The sequence below is a fragment of the Syzygium oleosum genome, unplaced genomic scaffold (assembly GCF_021117445.2).
Source record: "Syzygium oleosum isolate NSW1041296 unplaced genomic scaffold, Sole_v2.1 Sole_v2.18, whole genome shotgun sequence".
In the NCBI taxonomy this organism is placed as follows: Eukaryota; Viridiplantae; Streptophyta; class Magnoliopsida; order Myrtales; family Myrtaceae; genus Syzygium; species Syzygium oleosum.
The window spans coordinates 1,456,762-1,474,048 of NW_026607502.1; the positions used below are offsets into that span (position 1 = coordinate 1,456,762).

At 39.3% G+C, this 17,287-nt stretch overlaps 2 protein-coding genes across 3 annotated transcripts; both read right to left on the minus strand.

The window, feature by feature from the left end:
- Positions 1-697: 697 nt before the first annotated feature.
- Positions 698-1,835, minus strand: LOC115686660 (NADH-ubiquinone oxidoreductase 20.9 kDa subunit). The gene is made up of 2 exons (XM_030612028.2): positions 1,593-1,835; positions 698-985 (listed from the first exon to the last, which is right to left on the minus strand). The coding sequence occupies exons 1-2, from the start codon at positions 1,744-1,746 to the stop codon at positions 837-839; spliced, it is 303 nt and encodes a 100-aa protein (XP_030467888.1). The 5' UTR covers positions 1,747-1,835; the 3' UTR covers positions 698-836.
- Positions 1,836-6,127: 4,292 nt separating this feature from the next.
- On the minus strand, positions 6,128-12,769 carry LOC115686627 (probable hexosyltransferase MUCI70). Of its 2 annotated transcripts, none has more exons than XM_030611983.2 (9): positions 11,888-12,769; positions 11,070-11,351; positions 10,659-10,872; positions 10,370-10,479; positions 10,081-10,280; positions 9,264-9,367; positions 7,312-7,499; positions 7,002-7,201; positions 6,128-6,606 (listed from the first exon to the last, which is right to left on the minus strand). In XM_030611983.2, exons 1-9 carry the CDS (start codon positions 12,156-12,158, stop codon positions 6,370-6,372), a joined length of 1,806 nt encoding a protein of 601 aa, XP_030467843.2. In that variant the 5' UTR covers positions 12,159-12,769; the 3' UTR covers positions 6,128-6,369. The 2 variants fall into 2 exon arrangements, with proteins under 2 accessions (XP_030467843.2, XP_030467844.2); XM_030611984.2 differs by having other exon boundaries at positions 11,070-11,339; positions 11,888-12,767.
- Positions 12,770-17,287: the final 4,518 nt, after the last annotated feature.

Sequence of the window (17,287 nt, forward strand, 5' to 3'; positions counted from 1 at the left end):
CTTGTAATGGTGAATGAAGGTACTATTGCTATGGCAATTGGCAATGAGCTTTAAAACCAGCTAGGGATTCCCTTGATTAATGTTTTTCCCTTAACAGACCAAATTAAGCAGCGAAACAATCAGCATTTCTCTATGTCAGTCATCAGAGTAGCAAACAACCAATTCACAAACACATCCAGGTGGAGAGTGCAATTTACTCTCAAATGCTGCTCTTTGAATTCACGGAAATACAGCAATAGAGCAAAAACAAACCATTGACAACACGTTATTTAGTATGAAGTAAACTTAACATCTCTCCTTACAAAAGCCAAGGAGATTGTGCTCTCTAGTAAGATGCTTAAGAGCAGCTAATTTCCTGTCAGTAAACAGCTGTTCTTTCAATCTCTCTCAAGTCACGTCCAAGAGTCTTCTCTCTCACCTATGCACTAAAACCTTAGACAGAGCAATTACTAGCTGCTGAGCAACAGCGAGAATAACTGTTCCCACTTATCAGAATAAATGGTAAGACCACCCCGAGCTATAAATTTTCAGAAGAGTAGAGCGTGATGGGGCAAAGAACAATGAGAGGACTGTTTGCAAAGTAGTAGTAAGTACTGCGATTTCAAATTAACTGAAAACACCATAATCAGCACTCCACAATTCAGGCTGAATCAAGTGACTCATCAATCGAGGAAACATCAATCTCAATGCAGAAAGGTCAGCACTAAAACATTGATTTATTGACATAACCATCTGTCATCTTCCCACAAAAAGCACAACATGATGTGCCTAAAGCATATATTTTGGGTTCCAAATTATAACAAAAACAAGCCCCCCGGAAAAAAGGGAATTAGCATTCACTTCTTGTAACGAGCTACCTCATCCTCGTTGGGGAAGAATCCCATTAGCCGGCCCGCCGAGTTCTGGTATGCGTACATGAACCCGCCCATTAGACCAATCAATCCGCCCGTCACCATTGATGGTCCCTTGATCCCAGGCTTTATCCCTATGAAACCCCCAAAAGAACTTAAATGAATAAAGACCTTCCTTCCTATCTTAGGAAATTCACCCATTGGCAGAAAATGGGGCAATAATCACCTAAACAAAAATTCATCCTTTGAAAGCGAGTTCACCAATCAGCACAAAATGGGCACCAATCACTTAGAACAAAATCCATCCTTTCAAATCGAATTAGCATAAGAATGGGCAACAATCACAGCAAAATTCACCAATTAGCACGAAACGGGCAATCCCCAAAAGAAACAAATCCACCCTTTGAAATCATATTAGCACGGAAAGGGGGCAACAATCAGAGCAAATCCACCAATTAGCACGACGTGGGCAATGCCCACCCACGACAAGATCCATCCTTTCGAGTCCAATAAGCACAAGCTGAGCAACAATCACAGCAAATTTCACCAATCAGCACAGCTCGCACTCAACAAAATTCATCCCATCACAACTTTTCGCGCAGATGCAAGCAACAATTTCATGAAGACGACGAACACTTCGGCACAGATACAGACATTGAAGAGAGAGTAAAATCATCCGCACACGCACGCACGCACAGACACCCACAAACTGAGAGACAGAGAGAGGGAGAGAGAGCAAACCAGAGAGGTAGCCGACGGTGACGGAGACGCCGGTGATGGTGACGAAGCGGAAGTAGTCGAGGGTGCTGAAGTTGCCGACCACCGTCGTGAAGGGAGGGTTCCGATCTATCACCGGGTACTCCGGCTTCGCCGACGCGGTGATGTCCGTGTTCATCGTCCCCGCCGTCGCTCGTTGCTCAGCTGAAAGCTTCTTCCGGCTCCAGTCAAATCGCACTCTCTTCGTCTGTGGACTTCAACGGAGCTTCCAGGCTTGAGGTTGTAACGAGGAGACCAAACGTAATCGATGGGCCGGTAGTATGGGCTCGGATCGGGCCGGGCCGACTTGCGTGTGTCGGCCCATCTGTAGTTTTTGGCAATTTTTTTTTTGTGAATCTCTCTCTCTCTCGCCCCGATTTGGGTCGAGGATCGGATTGGTCGAGTTCGGGGTTCAAGGCGCTTTTGAGGAAATTAGTATGTGACCTAGAGAGAAGTTATAGCGTCTAGAATCACTTACCAAAAATTTTCACTTCCAATCACGGGCTCGACCACGCTTATGTAGCCTAGCGGCGGCTCGGCCCACAAGGCTATCAACCCCAAGAGAGATCGCAACCTTCGAAAACGTTCTGTTCGCGGGACCCAATTGTGAGGCCTAGGCACTCTCGAAGGCCTGGGGAGAGGGGGCGGACCTTGCTCGGCGCCTGCGGGTCGGCTCAATCTGCGCACATAAGGCACCTTATCCCTCAAAGGAAAACAAATCCTCTCTTTTGGTACATCTCTCAAGGAGAATTCTCTCTCTGCTTAGTCTCGATTTTGCTTACCTCTCCGTCCCCCCGTCCACTAACTTAAGTATTCGAGGATCCTCCTAAGGTCATGTCCAGAAGGTTTCATTTGCTTTTATGGTATGCGGTTAAGTCCGGTCGAGCAAGACCAATGGGACCCCAAAGACTGCACATCGACTAGAACGTACCATTTGATCGCATATAAACGAAAGTATGGGGACCCGACAGTTTCATCGATCGAAATTGATAGATCTCATTCTAAGTGTCATACAAATTCAAGATGCGAATTTTGTCACTATACAAAAATGTAAACAGTTACAATTGGAAGCAACCGGTGCTGTTTATGTAAAATTCAATCCTATGGAAACTGACGGATACAAAATTGAAATTCTTTTCTACCTATCATCTAGGAAGAGATGGGCAAACTGTGATCGCTTTAGAGGTCATGTTGGTGATCGTATCACTAGATGGGATCAGATACTCTCCATTGCTGAGTTTGCTTATAATGGCTCTGTGAATAGATCAACTAGTCGCAGCACATTTGAGATTGTTTCAGGCACGTAGCCAAGAAAACCTAACGATCTCTTTAGCTTAGCTTCTTTATCCCAGGGAAAAAAACTTGGGATGTATTAAGTCTAAATCAAACATTTTGCCCAACCTCAGTCCAAGCCATCCTTCATATCCATGTGCCAAACTCCATTGGGGTAGACAAACTGACTTGGCATCCAACTATCGATGGAATATTTTCCAGTTAAATTTGCTTACAAACTCATAAAGTCACGAAATGAAAATGGTAACAACCGTGGGATTTGGAACAAAATCTGGAAAGCTGGAGCTCATGAACGACACAAAAATGATGCTGTGGAGGATAGCGACTAACGTTTTACCTTGTCGAGCTAACTTGTTTCAATTGATCCATATCCCAGACCCCTCTTGCCCGTTGTGTGGAACTTCGGAGGAAAATTCAGTACATTTGTTCACAAGATGTCCTCTAGCCCAAATTTTGTGGAGACAGAGACCATGGGGTATTATCTCGTCTGCTTGGAACTTCAGGTCTCCGGAAGAGATGGTGAATCACTTTCTTGATCCAGGAAAAATAGCACAGAGAACGGAAGTGGATTGCAAGCTCTTCACCCTTTATGCAGCAATTCTTTGCACTAGAATGTGGCGTTGCAGGAATGCAAAGCTACATGATCAGACTATTCTAGTTCCTTCCTAGGCAATTCAGATGGTCATACAAGATTTCTTGGAATATTCAAATATGTTCAAGAGGGAGAACAAAGTTAAGTTAAGCGAGGAACCAGGTTTTATTGGAGTAAGGTCAAACTCTTGGATTCCTCCATCAAACCAAGAGTTAAAATTTAATGTAGATGGTGCGTGGAAAGATAACAGAGGTGCCATAGGTATTATTGCACGATCGTATAGAGGCTCAGTTGTCCAAGCGTGGACAAGACGAGGAAGATGGAACTCGCCAGTGGAAGTGGAAGTTGCAGCTCTTCTTCTCGCATGCAAAGCTGCTCAGTCCCTCGGCATCCACAAAGCGGTTTTTGAAAGTGATTGTAAGGTGTTAATTGATGCTATTCAACAAAAGGCCATTTGTCCTTGGTGTATTCATCCTTTCATCTCGGACTCTCGCATACTACTTAGCAACAACTCATAATGGAGTTTGAAGTGGATCAATAGATCTAGTAATGTTGTTGCTCATGAGCTTGCAAAATGGGCTTTTTATCAGTTAGGAACTGCATCATCTTTCTTTTTTAATGATCTCCCATCTAGAGTAAAAAACTTAGTATTAGCGGAGTTTTCTTTAATTTATCATGTTGATGTAGGCTCTAGTTTTTCTGTGTAATATTTGATCTTCTCTGATGCAATGGAAGGTTTGTTTTAGCAAAACAAAAAAAAAAAATGATCTCTTTAGCTTGCCGCTTAATACTAGAACTCGCGTTGAAGCAGAAGCTTCTGCGAGACATCTGAGGGACATTTATGATGAAGTTTGAAGGAAAATTGCACTGAGTAACGAAAGTGACAAGGCTCGAGCACACGTTAAAAGGTGATCAGCTGATTTTGCTGAAGGAGATATGGTCATGATTCTGTCTCAAACCTGAACGGTGTCCTAAAGGTGCATTCAAGAAGCTCCATCCAAAGAGTGCTGGTCCATTTAAAATTCTGTAGAACATTAGCTCAAATGCATATGTTCTTGATCTACCGGAAGATATAGGCATAAGCAACGTCTTTAATGTTCCAGATGAAATTGAAGTTCTTGATAATCGAGGCGTTTCTGCGAGGGGCGGCGGTTGCCAAAAGCTTCTTGTCATATGGAAAGGCCATCCTCTTTCTGATTGTACATGGGATAACAGATGAGGAGTTTCAAAAGCTTGACCAGAATCTTTATGATCAACTCTATGCAATTGGCTCGCCGGAGTCGAGTCTTTTCAAGCCGGGTAGAAATGATGGAGAATGACGGCAACAACCTTCGAAGACTTACAAAAGGCGCGCCATATGAAGATCTGTTGCTTATTTTCTCTGATTAATCAAGAATCCTCTCAAGTGATTGGAGTCTATCATGATTTTAATAAGGTTCCTTTTTCCCTTTGTTGGAACTTGATCTGACGTTTCCTTTCCTTTGTTGGCAGTGGGCATGTGTATCCTAGTTTTATTAGGATGTACAAGGTTTCCTATTTTGACTTGGAGCAGTACTTTAGAGAGTCCATATACATATACATGGTTGCAATTCTCTCTTTTGAATTGAGTTGATGATCATTTGAATTTGGCAATTCTTTGCTGTGGAATTGTGTGATGCAATTCTTCTCTCAGGCACGACGCTTGAGAAACCCTAGGTGCGACCCTTAGGAAGTTCGGATTTGAAGTCTTGATTATTCTTTTGTTGCAGGGCTCGATGTCCTACATCGAAAAGGTCAATAAAGTGGATGCTTTTGATTGACTATATTACACGGTAATACAATCATGCTCCTCTTTTGTCAAAGCTTCGCAGCTGTTCCACACTCCTGCAATTTCAATCAAAGGAAAGAGAGATACCAATAAGCTAAATTCCACCAAACTTTGTAGCGTTAATGATATCCTTAAACATTTCAAGAATATTACCAAGAGAAAGAAAGATCACCATACAATCGTGCTCCTCTTTTGTCAAGCTTCGCAGCTGTTCCACACGCCTGCAATTTCAATCAAAGGAAAGAGAGACACCAAGAAGCTAAATTCCACCAAACTTTGTAATGTTAGGCATATCCTTAAATAATTTCAAGAATGTTACCAAGAAAAAGAGAGATCACCTGTGTATCTACAAAAGTCAAATCATTGCAAAGGAAAATTTTAAGATAAAAATATCTGAAAATGGGAGATTTGTATTTTTATTCATAAAATAACCCAAATGCACCCCTAATCAATCACAAGAGTGATGTTTAGGCTAAAATGTGCAAGTAATATGATAGTTTCTACCGCAAGTTTTTTTAGCACTAATACCATAATCAAATGACTTATTTCTCTTCATAATCTACATCAAAATTCTCATACAAGAGTGATGGGTAATAAAGCATACAAAGGAGGAAGTGATATTCTCTAAATAACCCATCAAGTAAATTGCTCATGAGGAAGGGATAGGCATTTTGAATCCGCCAACTCAACAATATAGAGCTTACGGGGACGTAAGAATTGTCATACCCGGTAAAGATTAGTTAGGTGTTCAAAAGTTTCCGGACAACACATTGATGACATGTACCTGCAAACTATAAAATAAGGAAAGGGCCATACTCCATTTGAGGGATTTGAAAGCATCTGATCTTTAACAATTATTGGAAATAATAAATATATATACACCAAAAAATTGAACGATGAATCGACAAATTTCCAATTTCGGGGGCAAAAAAGATAAAAATTGATGTAAATTCCTCCTTGCGCATGTGGAAATACAACACTCTTCTTTGCCTGCGGACGAAAATTCTCGAAAGGGAGGAAAAAGAATGATAATAGCTTCCAAAGAGAAGGAAAAGAAGAACAAAACAGATTCATCTCGAATCAGGGTCCCTATTTCCGGCAGCGACTTTTCGATGCCGCCGTGAACTTCTCCTCTCTCTTCGCCTCACAGGGACTTTCTTAACTGGTGTTGCTACTATCCCTTGGCTGTGAACTTCAGGAGCCTGTTTAATTACACTTTCTGGGACAAAAACAGGTGGAGGTGGGGGAGGATAAATTTGGACAGGAACAGGAGGAGCCATGTGCTCCAACACATCCCTGTGGTATTTCTGCATGTACCGAAAAAGCGAAAATAGAAAATTAAAACAATTAAACTGAGGAAAGAGAGATAATTTTTTGAAAAATTATTGTCCAAGCAAAGGGATAAGAAAAGAAAATCAATTCATGCCCAACACAGTTCACTAGAGGGAAAGGATCAGGAAAAACAGGCCACCACAAACTAGGTCCTCATCAACAATTAAGTGTTGTATGAAGATTGAAAAACCATCCGTCCAGAAATCATTATTTCGATTTGTAAATACTCACAAAAAGACAGCTGCTTGTCCATATAAACCAAATATAAATAAAGCATGGAAATTCTTATATCATCAGGTATTCTCCTACCTCTAGGAGTTCTGTTCCAGACAGACAAGAGGAGCAATTGAGTAGAGCAAGAATGATTTACCTGGACCACAAAATTTCTCCTTTCGCAATCCAAGAACATATTTATAGTCCAATTAGTCTTGGATGCGATCTTGTCTCGAACGGTTGAAAAGCTAATTTGGTCCCTAGAGGTAAAACGGTCCACCTCATTGAACCAAAGGCAAGTAAAAAGGTTTGAGACAGGGACGTGCTCCCTTATGATCACACATCCTTCAGGAACATCTGTGTGAAGCGGTAAGATGGAGCACATCGTAGGAAACCACAATCAGGCGAGAAGACAATAAAAAAGAAGATGAAAGCCACAAACAGAAAATGAGAAAATAGCGCCTTACCACTTGTAATAGGAAGCTTGGCCTCAGAATATGGGGTCAAGCCTTCCTTTTTGTAAAACTCAACCTGGAAATCTATAGAAGCATTGTCATACTTCCCTGCTGCTTTATTTGCTTCCGCTTCTGTAAAGACATCAAAGCGTCTGTAATGTCTTGAAATAGCAAAAGTGGCATTTTTCCTCCACAAGAACCTGCATTGTGAAGAAAAGGAAGTTGAGATATTGTTCAGATAGAAATCTAGGAGTCACTAGGAGCTATCTATTAACAGTTTCTGCATGAGTTCTTTTGCTGTTTATACTTCTTAATGGCTTTTGAAAATCAATCAAACTAGAACTCACTCAGTTTAGCTACTACTAGCAATCTCATAACATTGTTCTTGCAAAAATTCTCAAAGAACAAGATCAAGTACATGGAAACAACCACCACATCAACACAGTGATTCGATAACACTGTAGACGGTCACAACAAGACTTGTCATATGAACTTTTCAGGACAACTTTAACTTCAGAAAACAGTTAACCAACTTTGAAACAGTTCCAAAAACTTGATCTAGCAAATTAACATCACTGACACATTGACCGAAGATGGTCCTACCAACATATTACAAAAAAAATCTGGACAGAATCCTGCAGCTGTATTGGCAACAATATGACAATATTCTGAATGCAGCTAATGACAAAATTAAGTTAGGCAAAAAGGAAAGACTGATAGTTATCTTTTTATTTACAAATTACATCCTAAGCCAGGAATGAAAGATCTAAAGTTATAAACAAAATTATTCGCAGAAACTAAATATGACTAGATTCCATAACCAACTGGAAGCACCCTCCGCAAATGAGCTCGACAGGAATATAAAATTCATTGAATGGAACTCTACCAGAGTAGCAAGTCCACAAGCAAACGATTTATCGAGAGTTTATACAGAACAAGGAAGCTCCAGTAGTGAAGTAAACATGATAATCGAAGACTCTACCAGGCATTCAACTTAAAAATATGAAAATCAAGTAGTGAAAATTTTAATACTCAATTTTTAGTGCTGAACTTTCTAAAGCACTGAAATGCAAATAAAAGTTTCTTTGGTGACAGTTTTCTATAAAGCACTGAACATAGTTCAAGTGTTCAATGAAATATTCAAATCGCCATTTTGTTACCCTTATATCCATTTATCACTTATATTATGCATTTACTCAGATTATTTATCACACAGATCATCAAAACCACTGTGCATAGAATTCCTTTGTTGCCATTTGTGGGTTCCTTTCTTCCACATGATCGTTAGCCTCGACTCCAATCTGACTTGTGATTCCCAAACACATCCCAAGAAACCCATCAACTTTCTCAATGTCATCAAATTCCAACAGAGTAACTGAGGGCAACTCCAACACAGCAATTAAGATCAATTTTCTCATCATTACGATGAAAAAAGGATGGGAGAGGTGAGCAAATCAGATTAAGAGAGCAAGGGTATTGGCTTTATAGATATTGTAAGTATAAAGAATGAATCGCCATGGAAACACTTGTAATAAAATTTGCAGAAGAAAAGAATGTTGTAAAGGTGATGGGGGCAGATTTGTCAGTAGAATCCAATACTTTTGAATTGACAATTACTGAGTGTATTCTATCTTCAGCAATAAGAAGGAAGTCAGTTACTGAAAAATCAGTGGTTTTGTACCAGACTTATTTTTTTAATGACACACAATGTCCACATTATCCAACAAGCTGAATTCCATTTAGTGTTGAAAGTCCTCACATTCGCAACTTGTTAGTGTAAAACACACAAGACGACATTTGTTAGTGCAGAGACTACTCTATCTCTTGTTCTGGACATTATCTAAAACTCTACCCACAGAAGAAATATATATAAAGCGATGTAACTGCCTGCTACTCTTAGACTTCTTAAACTTCTAGGGACGAATTCCTCATATGAAATGAAATTACAAGAAAATTATTCTCGCCTTTCAAGTATTTGATAAGGATCCACCACAAGTTCAAGTTTTCCATCGACCCAAAGAGAATAGCGAGCATTTGGGAACATCCTGTGCAAGAGAAGCTTTGGGATCTGCAATCAGAATAGCAGAAGGTGAGAACCAGCATACAGCTTTCCCGGTACAAAGATCCATACATAATGAATGAAAGTCCCAAAGGTAAAAACCAAAGCCTGTGCTCCATTTCTACAACATATTAACAACTACGGGATAGTAAGAATCACCACAGCAGCAAAAGTAAATATCTTCCACTTATTGGTATATATAAAACGAAAAGGTAAAGATTAATAAGCCTACAGGTAAGGCGTCAGAACATATCTTGCTCTCTACTAGTAAAAGATACATTTGAATCGTCGTACCACGTTGGAGAGACTGACCACTAAAGAAGGAGAGTTTTGAAATCCAAACACAAAAGTTGGTTAGGTGTAAATTGCAAGCAAGCGTTGATATTTGGCCAGTCAGGCCGCCTCGAGCGTGTAACGATAGACAAAATATTTTCTCCTGAAAAACCCTCTCTAAGCATTTTGATATCAGCATGATCTCACCCAGCAAAATTAGGCCGTCAGTTTGCACTATTGCTGTACTAATAATCATGCAATCACTACAATATCTAAACTGCCTATCGTGCAACAACTCACTTCTCGGACCAACATAATCTCTACCCAATATACTCACCAATCAATCCCTCCCATCCATAAGGAAAGCAACTTATCATCAAAGGGCTAGCTGCCAGGAATCAAAAGTCCATTTCGACCCCTCAAACTGTTGTTACTTAATCAAATATTACCTTGCCGGTGCGTCTCGGATCCGCATAAGGAAGATTGCGCGCAACAACAATTCTCCACAACCCACTCCTCTTGCTCTCATCAATAGCACTGGCATTCTTCAAAAATGCCTCCGTTTCTTCATCAACAAACATATAGAAGCATACCTTCTTCTTGGCATATTCACTAATGTTTTTTGGCTGGTGTATCTCATCAAAGTTTCCTGATGAAAATTTGTTCGTAAATAGGAAGTTCCCTAGCTTATGAGGGAAAAAGACAAGGCTCAGTGCAAAGCTAGAGAGGGAAAAATACCAAATATTGCTGATGCAACAACCACACCACGACACTGCTCCATCTCAAGAAGGTCAGATTCATCCATATCATATCCAGTCTGTCTACCAGGTTTACTTCCTCTAACAAACCTGGCAGACAACCGAATGGTAAACCGAAATGCACAATGGACAAGCAATGCTAGAGAATTAAAATTAATATTTTTAATCCATTGTAAGATTATATCGAGAGTGAAAGAAAGGACACTTGGAAAAGGGAGGATTTCATTAATACATGCCCAAGTCTGACAGTAAAATGCAAATGTACATACCCGCAATGCACGCTCATAGACTCCCTTAGATCATATGAATCATTCCTCTGCCTCAAAGTGGAATAACCACCAAAATCCGATCCTCCAAATTCTCCATCTCTACTTAAGTTTTCCTCATATACATAAGTCAAATCCTTAAGCACTGGAGATAGCGAGGGGTCCTTTGGCATCAAGGCAATGGCTTCTTCAACAGGAAGATAACAGACAGGACATGCTGAACTCCCGCACAAACAAAAGAGAGTAACATTACAACAAAGATTGTGCCAAAAATTTGCATTCGCATCCTAGCACCTACACATCTGCCTTGTTCCAAGGTATGCAAGTTGGTCTCATATAATCAGATCTGTACTCAGCAAATTCGACCAATATTCATTCATCATTGAAAAACAAAATAGAAAGATCAACACTTACGCCGAGGTCCAGTTCTTTTCTTGTCTGCTGGAGGGGGAGGTAAGGTGAAAGTATTACATGGATGGCCTGGAGGGAGTGAGTAGCCCAGAAAAAATGTCGGGGGAGGTGGTGGCAGAGGCAAAATTTTATTTCTATCTCTTCCATCCGTGTCAACTAATGAAGCATTATTACTAATTTGTTCTCCATTTGTTGGAGAAGACACAGGATTGCTTATAGTCAAGCTGCTATTGGTGAACCTAACAAAGCTGACCGCATCGTGCACATCTTCACCTGAAAGCAAAACTAATCTCGTATTTAATGATCGACCATGAACCAGTGGAAAAACTGGAGATTTACAACATGCACTTCTCGAATCTACAATTTCTGCCAGTAACATTTCCAGTAAAATAAGAAAGTGCAAAGCGGCTCAGACTCAACTAAATCATGGATCCCCAGTAATGGAGTCCACAACACGTATCTTTATGTATAGATCATCAATCTTAGAATATAAGAAAAGGCAGAATCACAATTTCTCAAATGCAGAACCAAGAAGGACTTCAGTGCAAGTGAAATTACTGAAAGACGAGGCCAGAAAAGCATCACACACCAAACTAATCCAAACTGGGTGTTGTATATGGATACTATACCACAATTCCCAGTCATTAATTTGGCTAGCTTCTTCCCCACATTACAGTTGTGTTCACATTAACATCTTGAAACCCAGATCAAACTGTTCAACTGAATGTGACAATCAGACATCATAACTATCTTCACAAGCGATCGAGTACGATGTGAGCATCTGAAAATAGAGGACAACATGAACCCAGAAAAAATCTAACCTTTGCCATTGCCCACATACATAACCCACCCAAAAACCGCCGCGGATATCAAGCAAAGGAAGAGCATGCCCACTTTCTTCCTGCCGGCGAATTTGACGATCCAGTGGAACAGCCTCTCCTTCTCCTTTGGCATCTTGCTCGGCTTCCGGGGCAGCGGAGGAGGCGGCGTCGTTTGGATTGGCAACCCACCGTTCTGGAGGAGCAGCTGTTGTTGTTGTTGTTGCAGAGAGCCATAACTACCGGAGCGGATCCCCAATGACCCTCCAGTCATCGTTCCTCCAAACCCACATGTGGCGTTATCATCTCTCTCCTCCCCTTCTCATCCAACGAATCAAAACCCAGAATTCCCTCGATTCAATGCAATCCGAGCAAAAAGAACCGATACCCACTTCGCCAAATCAAGCCGAAAACTCAATGGTGGGGGGCGCCTCGTCGTCGGTGGCGTTGCAATCACAATCACAAATTACCAATTATGAACCCAGTTAAATCAAACCCACTGAGTTTACACGCTAAATTCGAGAGAACCAACGCGAGTGGGCAAAAGGGTACGCGCAAATCGGGATGAATCTTGCATTACAAAAGGAAGAACCAAAGAAGGAGTGGAACAGTGCAGAGAGAGAGAGAGAGAGACCGATCAAAGAAACAGTGAGTGCATGTGAAATGGACAAGAACAACAGACCGAAAAACTTGGGAAACTAAAAAAATACAAATCTGTAGGAACCAGCAGGAAGAGGAAGATTAGGCCCGTTTCGATTGGTCTCGTGGGTGTTTATTATTTTTTGCTATTTTGCATCAAAATCAAAATGACGTCTTTCTTCGAGGGAATCGAAGGGGCTTTCAGGAACAAATCTGGGGATTTTCGCACGTTCGCCTGTAATTTCATGTCTTTGCTGTCTTGAGCGCGGGAGGAGGATTAATAAAAAAAATTAAAAAAAGGGGGTAAAAAAAACGGATATTTCTTTTAAAAAAGAAAACAAACGATTTTCTTCAATGATAGGTCCCATGTGGGGTGGTGCGCACCATTCAAGGACGGCGATGGTTAACGTGAGATTAATTGGATTATTGCTGTAATTGCCACTCATCAGCAGACATTTCTCAATTTTTTCCATGAAATTTTGGGGGGCCCTTTTAAAATCAAATTGAATCGGGTCGCTCCGATTCGTCGTGTTTTCGGCTAATTTTTCGTGTTCGCCGGGAGAATCCTCTCGGAAAGTTGTGCGAAATAAGAAAAAAAAAATCCTCTAATTAACATTGTCTGTCGGAGTTTTACCCCCAAATTTTAAATGATTCGCTTAATACTTGGTATAATAAAACTTTAAAAGGAAAAAAATCATAGTTTAACTAAAATGAAATTGGGATAATGACATAAATAGTCCATGAACTTTGACCCATTGTGGAATGTGATGTGGTGCCTAAATTGTTAATTTGTTCAATATAGTCAATAAATTTTGGTCTGCTGTGTATTGTCGTTCCTAAACTTTTAATTTGTTTAATGTGGTCCTTATAATGTTAGCAAATGTTGAAATTAATTCCTGAACTATATGAAAATGTTAAATGTTGTACATAAACTTGAATTAATATAATGATAATATTGAACATTTTCATATAATTAAGGGACTAAATTGAATATATATCAAAAATTTAAGGATGACATTGAATAAATTAAAAGTTCATGGACGACATTGTATATTAGGCTAAAGTTCAAAAATCACGTTGCACATTAAGCCGAAATTCAGAGATTATTTATATCATATTCGATAGAAATTTCACCAAAATACATTGCACGATTGTTTGCGAAAAGGCCATTCAATTGGTTGTCACAGTATTTGGCAGCAAGGCCAATGGGATCTTAATGAGAATTAAATTCCTGCCGTGAATAGACATATTCATTGTCCTAGTACAAAGGTAAATAGGCCAATTTAATGAATCCGGTAAAGTTCAAAATCAAAGGATGACCCTTTCACAAGCTAATTGAAATTCTGTCTTTGGGATTTAGTCCTACAAGGCTGCGTCTTTTGGAAAGTTGTCTTAAGAATGTCGAACGCGAGACGGAAAATCGGGACGAACGGATGCGTTTCTTCTTCAATGCGCGCATTCATCTATCTTCACAACGATATGTCACGGTTTTCCATACATGAGTTAAGTCGAGCACTTAAAAGAGAATTCTAATTCCAATCGAAACATGCAGTGACTTTATAGGAATCTAATAAATGGAACTTTGAGATGATAGTTTAATCTTCTAATGGTGGAGATTTCATTTAGATGAAAGTCAATTGCTTGCAAAGATACTCAATATTTTTTTTCACTTGCACAACTGTTTGGGCAGTGATCTTTCACCTTGTAAAAGTGCCCCCACAACTCACGAATCAACTGGCCGGCCAATGCTGGTAGTTTTTCCAAGACCTATCTCCAAATCATGTCGATTTCCATATGGGTATTTTAAACTAGTTGGATTGTGATCGGTGGGTTAAATGTTAAATCAGATAGGGTTCATGTCAATTTGTGTAATCTTAATCTAGTTTATTAATCATGTTAAAGGAGAATTCGATTCATGTGATTATGCTATGACTTGGCACGCCACGAATCGAGTGCATATAGATTGAGCATTTCTTGATGGTTCGGTAAGGTGACACCTTCTTGAAACACCAGAAGCAAATTGTGAGCTTCTCGTCTTCTATCAAACTTGTCGTGCTAACCAGATTCTTGAGTCGTTGATCAATGATCATTGGTAGCCGATTCAAGTGTCGAGATCCAAGATGCATTAGGTTGTCGACGGGAAAAATGTGCAAAAAGTCCAAAATCTATTGTAGGGCAGTCAATTTAATCTTAAACATTTTCATTGTGCCAATTTAATCCTAAATTTTTTGATAATTTGTCAATGTAGTCCTTTCAAACAATTTGCCCTCTCAAGCACTCTTTTCTTGCTCCTTTTGTACACTGCCAATGTTTAGACATACCGATTATTTTTTCTAAAAGTTTAAAAAAATTATCCATTAACGAGTTAATAATGTGTTTAAAGCATCTGACTCAACATTATAACGGGATAATTGGAGGAATGTGAAAATTGACAGAATAATAGGGATAACAATCATGAGAAGATTAAGAGGGAGTGTCGAGTTCAAAATCTTGACATGACTGTCATGCCATATTATATAAATTATTTTTCCTAAAAGTCTAAACTTTGAGGAAATATGTCAACAATATATCTAAACATATGATTCAACATTAATAATACTTTTTTTTTCTAAACTTTTAACCCTAACTCAGAAGCAATCCACTCTTGTAGGCTTTGGCAGCTTGCTAATCTGAATATTAGCAAGAGATTCAATGATCGAAGCATGTATCAGCAATGAAAACAACAAGCACAATACATTTTGCAAGACTCTAATTAGGTAAAATGTCGTGTGACGATCGCATTTCAACCTCAATGTTAGCAAGTGAACCATCGAATCATATTCTACTATTCGAAAGCTTTTATGGTTATTTTGACGTTTCCTAATAACTTATCGAATCCATTGGCCCAAAACAAAACAAAACAAAAAATCTTTGTAATTTGCAAGCATATCGAACGTGGTTTTTCGAGAAAGTCTACTTCAAATAAGTAAATCTTATAATGAGGAGATCCGGTCTAGATAATTCTAGAAATCGTATTAGATACCTTGTGAGTAAGGTTTTATCCGATACTCATATACAGGATTAATAAATTCGTAACATCGTCATATTAAATTATTATACACCTTGTTAAAAAAAATGTGATGACGTGAGCATGACATCATAACCTGAAGTTATAGCCGAAATTTTCAAATCCGTGTTGCTTGACAAAATGGCAGCCTCTATGCAAACATATGCCCGTACGATGTGGACAAATTCAATGGGCGTAGGTCAAGTCATGATTAAAACAGTTGTTGACTTGGTGAATTGTATTTCCTTATATATATAATATATATGTATGAAGAGGAAACTGTAATTAGCATTCTCTAATTTCTAAATTGTACTTCACACTACTTTACTAATTAAGTCTTTCCGTGCTTTTCTTATTTTTTCTTATCTCCCAATTTAAATCTGGGAGCTCTCTTATCCCGATTTAATTCTAAATCTGAGAGTTTGAACTCTCCCGATTTACATTTGAGAGTTTAATAATATTTTCGGAGTTTCGATACTCATGTGCTCTATCTATGTACAGGTCATTGATGATTGTAAGAGTCTTGGCGCCTGGCTGAGCCATGAAGATTTGCTCTTCCAAAAGTTAGATTTGTGTTTTTTCAACCCAGTTTGGTTATCTCAGTACGGCGATAGTGTAGAGAAAGCCGAACCTAGGCGTGTACCGCTAACAAGCAATACCGTAGTTATTGGAGAAGAACTTTCCGGCGTGTGCTCATCACTGATAATGATATGGCATCCGGTGATCAGCCGCCGATTATTTTGTTTGACAGATCCGTTTTTATGGTATGAGTATGTGCTTAAGCCTGCCGGTGCTCCATAAATCTTCCTTGTTTTCTGGATTTGGTTTTGTTTTGTTGTATTCTGGACTTTGCTCTACTTCGATTTTCTTTGCCATGAAAATCAATGTTCTTCTCGTGTATCCTTTTGAGCAATGAATACAATTTTCTTTTGACAAAAAAAAAGAGTAAGTTTTTGTTTGGAAATCAATGGAGGCAAAGTGTATATAATAAAGTACGTTATGCGATACGTAAAATAAGAAAAAGAAGAAGATTATTTATGTGATTTTCCTTTACTTTTGACATTTTGCTTACCCCTGTCTTACAACTTCTGAAAATATTAAACACTTGAATGTTTCCATTTACATGTTGGGTCATTTTGATGTTCTCAAAGCTTTTAAATTTTTTTTTATGGAAAGTACAAAAGTAATTTTTTTAGTTATTTGCCGATTTAGCCCTCTAATTTTCAACGTGCGATTTTTAGTTTTTTAACCTGTTTTTTTTTTTTTTTTGCAATTAAGTACTCAAACTTTTTTTCCATTCATGCCATTGAATCCTTCTCTCAAATTGCTGATATGGCAAATGACTGGTGCCAAATAAGCCCAACTTCCGCAAATAATAAGAAAAAAACAAAATAAACACTCGAGAGAGGGGGAAGGGCCGGGAGGCGACGACAGCAAACCGCACTGCGAGGAGAAAGAAAGAGAGATGATTAAAATATATATATGCAAGGTCGGGCGACCCTACTCGCTCAAGCACGCCGGTGATCGTCGAATCCCACTCCTACCGGGCGAGGGTTGGCTCGGCAGCCATCGAACATCAGCAGGTGACATGTCCACCTAGCACCATATCAACGTTATCATGTTCAGCAATTTGACAGGATTAATGACTATAATTGGGTAGAAGGACTTGACTGTACAAATCCAACGTGTTAAAATAATCGACCACACAAACAGAGAAA

Bases quoted from the DNA above. Each gene is read 5' to 3' on its own strand.
- LOC115686660 (XM_030612028.2), bottom strand. From the start codon at position 1,746: ATGAACACGGACATCACCGCGTCGGCGAAGCCGGAGTACCCGGTGATA. The intron at 986-1,592 runs GTTTGCTCTCTC...GGGGTTTCATAG, and splicing joins CACCGTCGGCTACCTCTCTG to GGATAAAGCCTGGGATCAAG.
- LOC115686627 (XM_030611983.2), bottom strand. From the start codon at position 12,158: ATGACTGGAGGGTCATTGGGGATCCGCTCCGGTAGTTATGGCTCTCTG. The intron at 10,873-11,069 runs GTAAGTGTTGAT...GCGGGAGTTCAG, and splicing joins GAAAAGAACTGGACCTCGGC to CATGTCCTGTCTGTTATCTT. The intron at 7,202-7,311 runs GTAAGGCGCTAT...CGCTTCACACAG, and splicing joins CAAGCTTCCTATTACAAGTG to ATGTTCCTGAAGGATGTGTG.